We start from the raw sequence: 13,465 nt of genomic DNA, 5'->3' as shown, positions 1-13,465 counted from the left end.
AGTTTTATTCATATCTATATTTTGAAGGATTGTACTGTGAGGTTTGTTCATATAATATTTTACCTAATTTATACAGTATAATTTCTATAGATTACAACTAAAATACATACTGTATATTTTAATCAGATTTGTTTTTCTCCACTTCAGTGTAGCTTAAATAAATCAAACGTAACAGTTTTATTGATATATAAATTCTGAAGGATTTTACTGTGGGATTTGTTCATATATTGTTTAACCTGATTCATACAGTATTATTTTTATAGATTAAAACTACACTACATACTGGATATTTTTATCAAATAATTTTTTTTCTCCACTTCAGTGTCACATACAGACACCAAATTTAAGAGTTTTATTCATGTCTATATTGCAAATGATTTTACTATGGGGTTTGTTCCTATATTATTTTACCTAATTTATACAGTATTATTTCGATAGATTACAGGTACAATACATATATTATATTTAATTAAAATGAGATTTTTCTCCACTCCAGTGTGACTCACTCCCACCAAACTCAACAGTTTTGTTCATATTTATATTCTGAAAGATTTTACTGTGGGGTGTTTATATTTCACTTTACATGATTTATACAATATTATTCATATAAATTGCAACTTAAACTCATGGTGTATTTTAGTAAATCTTGATTTTTTCTCTGCTTCAGTGTCACTTACATACACCAAACTTAACAGTTTTATTCATGTCTATGTTCTGAAGTATTTTACTGTGGGGATTGTTCATATATTGTTTTACCCAATTTTTACAGCATTCGTTCTTTAGATTACAACTACAATACGTGCTGTATATTTTATTAAAATTAGATTTTTCTCTACTTAAGTGTCACTCACTATTTCACTTTACATGATTTATACAATATTATTCATATAAATTGCAACTAAAGCTCATGGTGTATTTTAGTAAATCTTGATTTTTTTCTCTGCTTCAGTGTCACTTACATACACCAAACTTAACAGCTTTATTTATATCTATATTCTGATTTTTTTACTGTGGGGTTTGGTGATATAATGTTTTACCTGATGTATACACTATTTTATGTGGATTACTGGTATAGTAAATACTATACTATTTATTAAAATTAGATTTTTCTCCACTTTAATGTCACTCTCATCAAACTTAAGTTTTATTCATAACTATATTCTGAAGGATTTTATTCCTGTTCATGTATAATTTTGTCTAATTTAAAAATTAATATGTCTATTGATTACAACTAAAATACATACTGTATTATTTATTAAAATGAGATTTTTCTCGACTTCAGTGTCACTCACGCACACCAAACTTAACAGCTTTATTCATTTCATTTGGGCTTTGTTGATATGCCTCATTTCTATATAATTTTATTTCCTAAAAGCATGATAAAAAAAATATTATTTTGATTAATGGATAGAACAGATCAAAAAATTTTCACTAAAGTTCTTTAACTCTGTCACAGGGATCACCTTTCTTAATTTCAGCAGATGAACTTTTACTTTTCTAAAAACCTGATAGTTTTGCAAAGATACATTTTACATTTGCAACTCTGCAATGACATTTTTTATAGGGACTAGGCCTTAAGAAGTGTTATTTCTGCCAATACCATGACCTAAATCAACCACTTTACAGGCGGGCTCTGTATTTGTGCTGTTTTTCTTCTTCTGGTGTGTACCTGTATTGTGTTTTGTAAGGTGTTGGTCCTTTTGTGATCCCCTGACTTTCTCCATACCTCTTTTCACCGCTGTTTCTCTCTCTCCCCTCCTGCTTCCCTTCATGCCACGCAGGGCTTTGGCTTTGTAACTTTTGAAACGAGTGCAGATGCAGATCGCGCACGGGAGAAACTAAACGGTACAATCGTAGAAGGACGTAAAATCGAGGTGCTTTCCTTTTTTTCCCTTTCTCTCCGCCCTCTTTTTCTGCCTGCTGACCTCATTTCCTGAACTCATCCTGCGGTTTCTGAGCATCTGCACGATACCTGACCGACTGTGTGTATGTGTGTCACATCTTAGAGAAATATTCTGGGTTATATCAAGCTGATTGCATGCTCTATTGACAACTTCTAAATGCTAAAAATAGTAAATAAGAAGAAGAATTTTGTTTAAAATGTGTTCAAGCCATATTTCAAATTGGGGCACTGTTATATAAAAATAATGTGGTACACTAAAAAATTATGGGTTGTCACAACCCAAATACTAATTCAAATATAGAGAAACCCAACGTTAATTTTCAATTAAATTTAAATTACACTTTTTAACCCAATAGTTAAAAACAACCCAGCGTTTTATATACATACATACATACATACATACACATATATATATATATATATATATATATATATATATATATATATATATATATATATATATATATATGTATATATATATATATATATATATATATATATATATATATATATATATATATATATATATATACATATATATATATGTATAAATGTATGTATATATATAATTAATTATATATATATATATATATATATATATATATATATATATAATTAATATTATATTTATTTATTTTTAAACTTAGAAACAGCTTTAGAAACTGTATCAAATATTGTGAAAAATGACCCAGAATATTTATTGAATTGATCTCTGAGAGGCATTTAATTAGTTGGTTCTGAAGTTGTGCTGATTCTTTAAAATATTCATCATCTTCATCTTTCACTGGATAATGTACAAGCAATTTAAAACGCATTCAAAATCAGAAGACATCATGAGTTGTTTGCTTTGTCCCTCATGAGATACATCTGGGATATTTTGGTTTCCATTGCCTATGTATGTCATCAATTCAAACTGTTATTAAGGCACCACAAAATGTAGAAATTCTGCCAAATATTTGCATTTACAAACTTTTATTTTGCAATGTGTATAACTCTAAAATAATGCATTGTGGGAAATGACTGTATAATCTAAAAGATATTCATGCATGTTTTGCATGAGCGCAGTTTTTCCTGCATGGCTTTTGAGATGTATGTTCCCGCAGTGCTTTCACATCTCTCTGTATCTTTTTTTCTCAGGTGAACAACGCCACGGCGAGAGTGATGACGAATAAGAAAGTAGTAAACCCGTACACAAACAGTAAGAGCCTATAAATCTCCTCAGCATGACTAAACGGCCGTCACCTGCTTGCCTCAGCATTTACAGCTGCTGAACGCTTCTGACTCTCACTGACAGACGTTGTTTTAACCCCAGCGGGATCTATTAAAGTACACGCTCAAGTGTTTGCCTGGATATTTCCATCTCTGTCCTGTGTTTCTGCAGGCTGGAAGCTCAACCCAGTTGTAGGAGCCGTTTACGCACCAGAGCTCTACGCAGGTGAGGATGCACACATCTGTTCGTGCCAGTATTCATTTTTGCTCATGGTTGCCAGGTGTCACTAATATTTTTCAATAGGTTTCTAGGTTGCCTTACAGGTTGCTTGTACAGTATACACTTTTTAGTTGCTACCAAGTTAAATCTGGTTGTTAGGGGGTTCTGGGGAGTTGCTAAGATGTTCTAAACTGTTGCTACAGTGTTCTAGTTGGTTGCTAGGATGCTGCTAATGTTTTTGGCTTGGTTGCTAAGGTCTTCCACACATATTAATTTTCTCACATGGTTGTTAGGTGTCACTAATATTTTTCAATTGGTTGCTAGGTTGTTCTACAGGTTACTATACACGTATTAGTTGCTAACAAGGTATATCTGGTAGTTAGGGGGTTCTGGGGTGTTGCTAAGATGTTTTACACTGTTGCTACAGTGTTCTTGTTGGTTGCTAGGATGCTGTTTTTGGTTTGGTTGCTAAGGTCTTCCACATACTAATTTTCTTACATGGTTGTTAGGTGTCACTAATACTTTTCAATTGGTTGCTAGGTTGTTCTACAGGTTGCTAGTATACATTTTTTTAGTTGCTAGCAAGTTATATTTGGTTGTTAGAAGGTTCTGGGGTGTTGCTAAGATGTTCTTAACGGTTGCTGCAGTGTTCTTGTTGGTTGCTAGGATGCTGCTAATGTTTTCGGTTTGGTTGCTAAGGTCTTCCACACATTCATTTTCGCACATGGTTGCGAGGTGTCAATAATATTTTTCAATTGGTTGCCAGGTTGTTCTACAGGTTACTAGTATATACTTTTTAGTTGCTAGCAAGTTATATCTGGTTGTTAGGGGGTTCTGGGGTGTTGCTAAGATGTTCTACACTGTTGCTACAGTGTTTTTGTTGGTTGCTAGGTTTGGTTTGGTTTGGTTGCTAAGGTCTTCTACATGTCCTGGTTGCTAGGTGTCACTAAGATTTTACAACTAGTTGCTAGGTTGTTCTATTGTTGCTGCTAGTATGGTCTTTTTTGTATGTTTTTAGAGTTTTTAGAGTTTTATCTGGTTATTAGGGTGTTCTTCTGTAGCTGGTTGCTAGGATGTTGCTAGGGTGTTGCTAGGATGTTTTGGCTGGTTGCTATGTTGATCTAGTTTGTTGCTGAGACGTGTACTGTTTGGTTGCTAAAGTCTTCCACTAGGGATGCTCATTTCGGTTAATTTTGCTAACCGACAACCGCCGCTCATTAATCAGTTATTAACGGTTAACTGGTCAGATTACTATTAATTTTATATTAAACGAATTGACGTGTCTATTTTGTGTCTGACACATTAAATATTGCATTTTAAAATACTGATTTATTTTTATATGCTAGCATATTAATAATAGAACAATACAACAGAGCATTTTCACGCACCTGCAGTGTTTAGCACAGAAGAGCAGAATAATCTAAATAAAATGAATTAAATAAATAGGACTGCCCTACATTATTTTCCACTTAAATAATTAATTTATATTACAAATCCAAAATACTGACTGATTATTTTTAATAACCGGCATAGGCTGTTTTTTTTCCATTAATATTTTTGTCTTCCGTCAAATAAAATAGCAGACTTCCTCAAATTGCTCGCTCCACGGAAAATAAGCATTTATTTAATGCCCCGCTGTTATTATTATAATATCAAAACCTTTTTACATTCTTAATAGAAATCATTATTTTATTTTAAAGATTATGTCTTGCTATATGGTTTCCTTTCTCTCCCTCGCGGTTCAAGTGCGCGCTGCGTGATGAAAAGACAACAACAACGCGCGTATATGTTGACTTTTTGTAAACAGTTTTGTTGTTTAAATATGATATTGCATTAATGTGCATACATGCTTTATAAGCTGTAAAATAAAAGGTAAAGCCTATTTGTTGTGTTTATGACACAGATCCAGGTCAACCTCAGCACTTTTTTGGCATCAACACGTCTGTTTCAAACAGCAATATTCTAATTCCATTTTGCTTCTTTGCAAATGTGTCTGTAGGCACGGGTTATACGTTATCGTCCCGCAAGTTAAGTATGTCTTGCAGTTGAACAAGTGGTCGACCACAGCTAACGTGTTTTTTTCATTCCAAAAACGTGAGGCGCACCTCACCGCCTTTATGTTGACAAGGAAAAAAGAAGAGAAGAGGCGCGGTCCTCTTATGAAACGACCGAATCAGCTGGGTATCGATTGTGCATAAGTGTTGCTGTCTGTGTTGTTACAATTGTAATATTTAATAATATTATTATATTCAAGATTTGTACATTAATACAGCTCTGGATAACTTAAAACAGCGATTACACCTTCAAAGCGGCAATAATGAGTCCTTAAGTAAAGTGAAACGGCTATAAACTTCAGCAAGATAGAGTGATTATATGCAGAATCATACTTTATCTCTAAATAAAGTATAACTATAGAAACTGTGTTCATCTTAACTGAAAGCTTCTACATGTTTGCTTGGCTCACGCATCACGCACCTGTCAGTCAGTCAGTCAGTTAGTCAGCACGTAACCCCAAAGGGTTAAACAGATAGCGCACAGCACTATACGATTACAGAAAAGTTTGCGCTGTTATGATTCACTTACCTTTTAATACGTGTTGATGCGATTATAATCCGCTATTATAAACAACAATAACTGAATGTTTTGAATGGGTAATGTAGCAGTGGCGGGATGCATTTTGGTCCCCGCCATGGAAGAATGAATGTAGCGGAAACCAAGCTCTTTAAAAGTTCTCTGTAGTTGTCTTGACAACACAAACTGCTGCTCTGGGATGAGCCGCGTGCAAAAGATGCCTCTCTTAACGCAAAGGCGCATTCAATCGGCACCTTATGCAGCCAAACTAAAAATATATAAATTAATAATTTTAATCGTTTAACTGATAGCATTAATCGGTTACAAACGCACCCTTTCGGTTAACGGTTAATCGATTATTTTGTCTTCCACTCTAACTACTTTCTAGATGTCACTAAGATTTTCCCGGTTGTTAGGTTGTTCTACTTTAGCTGGTTGCTAGGGTGTTCTACTATAGCTGATTGCTAGGGTGTTCTACTGTAGCTGGTTGCTAAGGTGTTCTACTATTGCTGGTGTCTCAGGTGGTTTTTGTAGCTGTTCTAGCTAGGATGTATAGTTGCTATGACATTGCTATGAAGTTGCAAATGTGTTTTGATTGGTATTTTTAGGATGGTTGCTAAGGTTCGGATTACTTAAGGCAAGGCAAGGCAAGGCAAGGCAAGTTTATTTATATAGCACATTTCATACACAGTGGCAATTCAAAGTGCTTTACATAAACAGGAATAAAAAAGACAAGTTTAGGAAAATAAAATGCAGACAATAAAAATTATTAAAAACAGATAAAAACAAATTAAAATGAGTTAAAATAGGTAATAAAAGAATGAAAAAGAAAACGAAAAACATAATAGTGCAATCTGTCGGACGCAGCACAGTGCTCATTCAGTAAAGGCACAGCTAAACAGATGTGTTTTCAGTCTTGATTTGAATGTGCCTAATGTTGGAGCACATCTGATCAATTCTGGAAGCTGATTCCAGCAGTGAGGGGCATAGTGGCTGAAGGCAGATTCACCCTGCTTAGACTGAACTCTTGGAACTTCTAGTTTATATGATCCTAAAGATCTGAGTGATCTGTTAGGTTTGTATTCAGTGAGCATATCTGTAATGTATTGAGGTCCTTGGCCATTTTAAAGGGATAGTTCACCCAAAATGTGTCATCATTTACTTACAGTAGCCTTAAGTTGTCACAAACCTGTTTAAGTTGAACACAAAATAAATTATTTAAAAAAAATGTTGAAAACCTTTTAATGTTTATTTTCATATTATTTGTTTTCCCTTTTTCCTGTTTTTATAACATTCTTCAAACTATCTTCTTTTGAGTTCAACAGAAACTCAAAAAAGTTTGGAATCACTTGAGGGTGAGTAAATACAGAGTAAAGTTTAATTTCTTGGTAAACAATGCCTTTTCGTTTTTCTGCCTGGTTCCAAAGGTGTTTTGGTGCATTATGGGGTCCGTCCCAGCAGAGCTGATCTGGGGTTAAATGTCTCGCTCAGAGCGCACTGCTGATGTCAGTAAATTTCCACTTTATGGAAGTGAACCCGAGACCGCTGTGTTAGCAGTCCTCAACCACCAATCCACCAGCACCCAATAAAAGCACTCATGCTAGCGTGTTATTAGTGAAACTAGATGCCACGTTGGCTTCCATTCTCAATAAAAAAAGCACACGCTATTGAACACATCATAACCGCTGTTTTAATTTATTGCAGTCAGATGGTGGTCGTATCATTAGCGCTGCTAGTTAGCTCTCGGCTCAATTTGATTAGCAGTCACGGATCACATTTCTTTTTAAAACTCTTCAGTGTGCACAAATGAAGAATTCAGCGCGGAGTAATTGGCTCCAGTTCATTTTGCGCGCTCTGTTTCGAGTTCATTCTGATTTGCCCCCGAGTCTCAATGACTGTAAAAGTCTTTCATAAGGAAAATGAAATGGCATGGAGCTCAGCGGAGCCATATGCTAAACACAGCACCAACAAACTAATGCACCGGCACATATTAAAGCATGAAGCATGATACCTGTTCCTCTAGATAACATTATATAATCTACAATTAGATTCAGTATATCTATAATATATTAAAATATTATTGTACAAATAAGATATATACAGATTTAGTAGCAATATTTTTAAAATGTGTGTAGATATAAAAAAAAAAAAAACATCTGCGTTCTGTTTGGTTGCTAAGGTCTTCCAGTTTAGCTGCTTGCTAGGTGCCACAGAGATGTTCTAACTGGGTATTCTACTGCAGCTGGTTGCTACTGTACTCTTTTTGGTTGCTAGTGACTTCTAGTTGGTTGTTAGGGTGTTCTACTGCAGCTGATTGCTACTGTACTCTTTTAGGTTGCTAGTTAGCTCTAGCTGGTTGTTAAGGTGTTCAACTGCAGCTGCTTGCTAAGACGTTTAATGCTTTTTTTTCAATTTTTAAAATGTGTGTGGTTTCCCAGAGATGAGTTGCCGCTGGAAGGGCATCAGCTGCGTAAAAACTTGCTGGCTAAGTTGGCGGTTCATTCCGATATGGCGACCCTGGATTAATAAAGGGACTAAGCCGACAAGAAAATGAATGAATGAATGAAAATGTGTGTGGATACATATAAAACATCTATGTTATGTTTGGTTGCTAAGGTTTTTCAATTTAGCTGGTTGCTAGGTGTCACTATTATGTTCTAACAGGTTGCTCTACTATAGATGGTTGCTAAGATGCTCTTTTTGGTTGCTAGTGAGTTCTAGCTGGTTGTTAGGGTGTTCTACGGCAGCAGGTTGCTAGGGTGTTGAATCTGTGTTCAGTTTTTGAAATGAATTTAGACATTTTAAAAGTTGAACAGACTGAACATCCTAGCAACTAGCTAAACGAGAATACCCTAACAACAAGCTAGAACTCACTAGCAACCAACAAGAGATTCGTAGCAACCAGCTACAATAAAATTACCAGGTAGAACATCTTAGTGACACCTAGCAACCAGCTAAGTTGCAAAACCTTAGCAACCAAAGTTGCTAGCTAGCTTTTTTATTCTAAATTCATTTCAAAAACTGAACACAGATTCAACACTGTGGCAACCTGCTGCTGTAGAACACCCTAACAACCAGCTAGCTGGTTGTTAGGGTGTTCTACGGCAGCTGGTTGCCACGGTGTTGAATCTGTGTTCAGTTTTTTAAATGAATTTAGACATAAAAAACATCTGTGTTCTATTTGGTAGCTAAGGTCTTGCAACTTAGCTGGTTGCTAGGTGTCACTAAGATGTTCTACCTGGTAATTCTATTGTAGCTGGTTGCTACGAATCTCTTGTTGGTTGCTAGTGAGTTCTAGCTGGTTGTTAGGTTATTCTAGTTTAGCTGGTTGCTAGGATGTTCAGTCTGTTCAATTTTTAAAATGTGTGTAGATAAATATAAAAACATCTATGCTCTGTTTGGTTGCTAAGGTCTTCGAATTTAGCTGGTTGCTAGGTGTCACTAAGATGTTCTAACTGGTAATTATATTGTAGCTGGTTGCTACTGTGCTCTTTTGGTTGCTAGTGAGTTGTAGCTGGTTGTTTGGGTATTCTAGTGCAGCTGGTTGCTAGGGTGTTGAATCGGTGTTCAATTTTAAAAATGTGTGTTGGCAAATATAAAAACATCTGTGCTCTGTTTGGTTGCTAATGTCTTCCAATTTAGCTGGTTGCTAGGTGTCAGTAAAATGTTCTAACTGGTTGTTAGGTTGTTCTCCTGTAAATAGTTGCTACGATACTCTGTTTGGTTGCTAGGATGTTTATTGTTTTGTTGGCGGTTCATTCCGATATGGCGACCCTGGATTAATAAAGGGACTAAGCCGACAAGAAAATGAATGAATGAATGAAAATGTGTGTGGATAAATATAAAAATATCTGTGTTATGTTTGGTTGCTAAGGTATTCCAATTTAGCTGGTTGCTAGGTGTCACTATTATGTTCTAACAAGTTGCTCTACTATAGATGGTAGCTAAGATGCTCTTTTTGGTTGCTAGTGAGTTCTAGCTGGTTGTTAGGGTGTTCTACGGCAGCAGGTTGCTAGGGTGTTGAATCTGTGATCAGTTTTTTAAATGAAATTAGACATAAAAAACATTTGTGTTCTATTTGGTTGCTAAGGTCTTGCAACTTAGCTGGTTGCTAGGTGTCACTAAGATGTTCTACCTAGTAATTCTATTGTAGCTGGTTGCTACGAATCTCTTGTTGGTTGCTAGTGAGTTCTAGCTGGTTGTTAGGGTATTCTCGTTTAGCTAGTTGCTAGGATGTTCAGTCTGTTCAATTTTTAAAATGTCTAAATTCATTTAAAAAACTGAACACAGATTCAACACCGTGGCAACCTGCTGCCGTAGAACATCCTAACAGCCAGCTGGTTGTTAGGGTGTTCTACGGCAGCAGGTTGCCACGGTGTTGAATCTGTGTTCAGTTTTTTAAATGAATTTAGACATAAAAAAACATCCGTGTTCTATTTGGTTGCTAAGGTCTTGCAACTTAGCTTGTTGTTAGGGTATTCTCGTTTAGCTAGTTGCTAGGATGTTCAGTCTGTTCAATTTTTAAAATGTGTGTAGATAAATATAAAAACATCTATGCTCTGTTTGGTTGCTAAGGTCTTCGAATTTAGCTGGTTGCTAGGTGTCACTAAGATGTTCTAACTGGTAATTATATTGTAGCTGGTTGCTACTGTGCTCTTTTGGTTGCTAGTGAGTTGTAGCTGGTTGTTTGGGTATTCTAGTGCAGCTGGTTGCTAGGATGTTGAATCGGTGTTCAATTTTAAAAATGTGTGTAGACAAATATAAAAACATCTGTGCTCTGTTTGGTTGCTAATGTCTTCCAATTTAGCTGGTTGCTAGGTGTCAGTAAAATGTTCTAACTGGTTGTTAGGTTGTTCTCCTGTAAATAGTTGCTACGATACTATGTTTGGTTGCTAGGATGTTTATTGTTTTGTTATTTTATTTTATTATTTTTTTTGGTATATATGTGTGTAGATAAATAGAAAAAAAAACATCTGTGTATGTTTGGTTGCTAAGGTCTTCCAATGTAGCTGGTTGCTAGGTGCCACTAAGATGTTCTAACTGGTTGTTCTACTGTAGCTAGTTGCTACTGTGCTCTTTTTAGTTGCTAGTGAGTTCTAGATGGTTGTTAAGGTGTTCTACTTCAGCTGGTTGCTAGGGTGTTCAATGTTTTTTTTTTTTTTTCAATTTTTGAAATATGTGTAGATAAAAATAAAAACATCTGTGTTCTATTTGGTTGCTAAGGTCATTCAATCTCGCTCGTTACTAGCTGTCACTAAGTTGTTCTAACTGGTTGTTTGGTTGTTCTACTGTAGATGGCTGCTACGATTCTCTTTTTGGTTGCTAGTGAGTTAGAGCTGGTTGTTAGGGTGTTTAACTAAGGCTGGTTGCTAAGATGTTCAATGTTCTTGGTGTTTCAATGATGTTATGGCTGTAGAGAATGTGTGTGTGTGTGTTTGTGCATGTGTGCGTGTGTGTGTGAGCGTGCGTGAGCGTGCGTGTGCGTGCGTGCGCGTGCATAGATAGAAATGTCCAGTCAGGCTGTGTGTGCGTGCGTGCGTGTGAGGGTGTGAGGGTGTGTGGGTGTGTGTGCTTGTGTGTGGGTGCATGCGTGCGTGCATGCTTGGAGCGAAGAGTCCAGTCATACTGTGTGTGTCTACAGGCTACTGATGCTGAGAGCAGAACCACAGCCAAACACTCAACATATGCTGACGTTTAGTGCAGATGAACAGACACGCATACATGCACATGCACACAGTTTGACTTTCTCACTCCAGCATCTGACTGTACACTTCACTCCACACACACGCGCACACACACACATACGCACTCACTCTGATTGTAAAAGTCACGCACACACAATCTAACTGGACATTTCTTTTTATGTTCAAATGCGCGCACACACACACACACACACACACACACACACACACACACACACACACATACACATTCTTAACCCTGACTCTTGCTGAACACTGGCCTAAAGCCTCTCTTCTGTTTATTTACGTCTTTAGTTTGATTTATGACACTTTGATCTCCGCTTTAACAACTTTTGATGATGTAAATCTGACTCTGCAGTTTAATGAAGAACAGACATCAGTATCTAAATATGCAAATATTACAGCATTTGTGTTGATGGATTTAATGACTGATTCAATTTGAATGTTGGCCGTTTGTCTATCTGTTTAGTGATAAGTCTAAGCTTGTGTGGACAGATAGACAGAAACAAGTGTTGATTTTTTTTTTTTTTTTTACTCACTCACAAATCAGCTTCACGTTGGTGAAGGTTTCCAAAATGATTCAAAATTTTGCATTTGTTTTTCCTTTTTATTTGAATTCTGGAACTTTTCATGTTTTACAGTTTGTTAAAGAGACTTTTTTATTGACATTTTAATAGTTTGAAACAATATAATATATTAGAAATAATACATACAGACATACATTAGTACATTACTAGAGTACTGACCGCTCTGTACACATTTATTAATTGATTGACTGATTTTCCTGCAATTTACTTCAACAAGCCAGGCAAACTATTTTCCCTAACTATTTTTTGAAGAGTGAACCCCTTTTATTTTGTCTTTGAAATTTGTATTAATTTTATTATTTTCATCGTCATAATTAATTTTTATTTGTTTATTTATTTGTTTATATTTTATTTATGCTGCTAATTTGACTTTTTAATTTTTGTATTACTTTTATTACTTGGTATGTTCTTTTAAGGATAGTAATAACAATAAATAAATAAATCAATACTACTAAAATGGCAATGAAATAATGTAGATAAAAGCATCGTTATAGATATACTTACCTGCAACTTTATTAAGTACACTGTCAATCTGCTCTTTAAGAAATTTTTGAAGTATGCAGAAGAGTATCTTTGAACACACGACACGTCCAACCTTGAGGCAGACGAACTACAGCAGCAGAAGACCACACCAGGTGCCACTCCTGTCAGCTAAGAACTGGAAACAGTTGGAACAGGAAACCTGTCAGCTAAGAACAGGAGTTGGTTGGATGATTGATGGATGGATTGGTTGGTTGGTGGATGTATTGATGGATGGATGGATGGATGGATGGATGGATGGATAGATAGATAGATAGATAGATAGATAGATAGATAGATAGATAGATAGATAGATAGATAGATAGATAGATAGATAGATAGATAGATAGATAGATAGATAGATAGATAGATAGATAGATAGATAGATAGATAGATAGATAGATAGATAGATAGATAGATAGATAGATAGATAGATAGATAGATAGATAGGTAGGTAGGTAGGTAGGTAGGTAGGTAGGTAGGTAGGTAGGCTGGTGGTGGTGTAATGGTGTGGAGGATGTTTTCTTGGCACACTTTGGGCCCATTAGTATCAATTGAGCATCGTGTAAACACCACAGCCTAACTGAGTTTTGTTGCTGACCATGTCCATTCCTTTATGACCACAGTGTACCCATCTTCTGATCGCTACTTCCAGCAGTATAAAGCTCCATGTCATAAATATATTCATGTACATATATATATATATATGTGTAGCTCATGTGATGTTATTGTTGTTGCACTTGTTATATTATTA

General features: G+C 35.7%; 1 protein-coding gene across 34 annotated transcripts in view; it reads left to right on the top strand.

Moving 5' to 3' along the window:
- Nucleotides 1-13,465, top strand: part of rbfox3b (RNA binding fox-1 homolog 3b) — a 584,742-nt gene that overhangs the window by 531,270 nt on the left and 40,007 nt on the right. For 18 of the 34 annotated variants that reach the window (XM_073944090.1, XM_073944087.1, XM_073944088.1 and 15 more), the window contains 2 exons: nt 3,041-3,101; nt 3,285-3,338. In XM_073944090.1, coding sequence (XP_073800191.1) covers nt 3,041-3,101; nt 3,285-3,338 — 115 coding nt within the window. Of the gene's footprint in view, nt 1-1,781; nt 1,875-3,040; nt 3,102-3,284; nt 3,339-13,465 lie in introns of all 34 variants that reach the window. The other 16 variants (XM_073944077.1, XM_073944075.1, XM_073944078.1 and 13 more) reach the window with 1 other exon arrangement.

This window comes from Danio rerio, chromosome 3 (assembly GCF_049306965.1).
Source record: "Danio rerio strain Tuebingen ecotype United States chromosome 3, GRCz12tu, whole genome shotgun sequence".
Lineage (NCBI taxonomy): Eukaryota > Metazoa > Chordata > Actinopteri > Cypriniformes > Danionidae > Danio > Danio rerio.
Note: the sequence above shows the minus strand (reverse complement) of the source record. Positions and strands in the feature narration are given on the sequence as shown.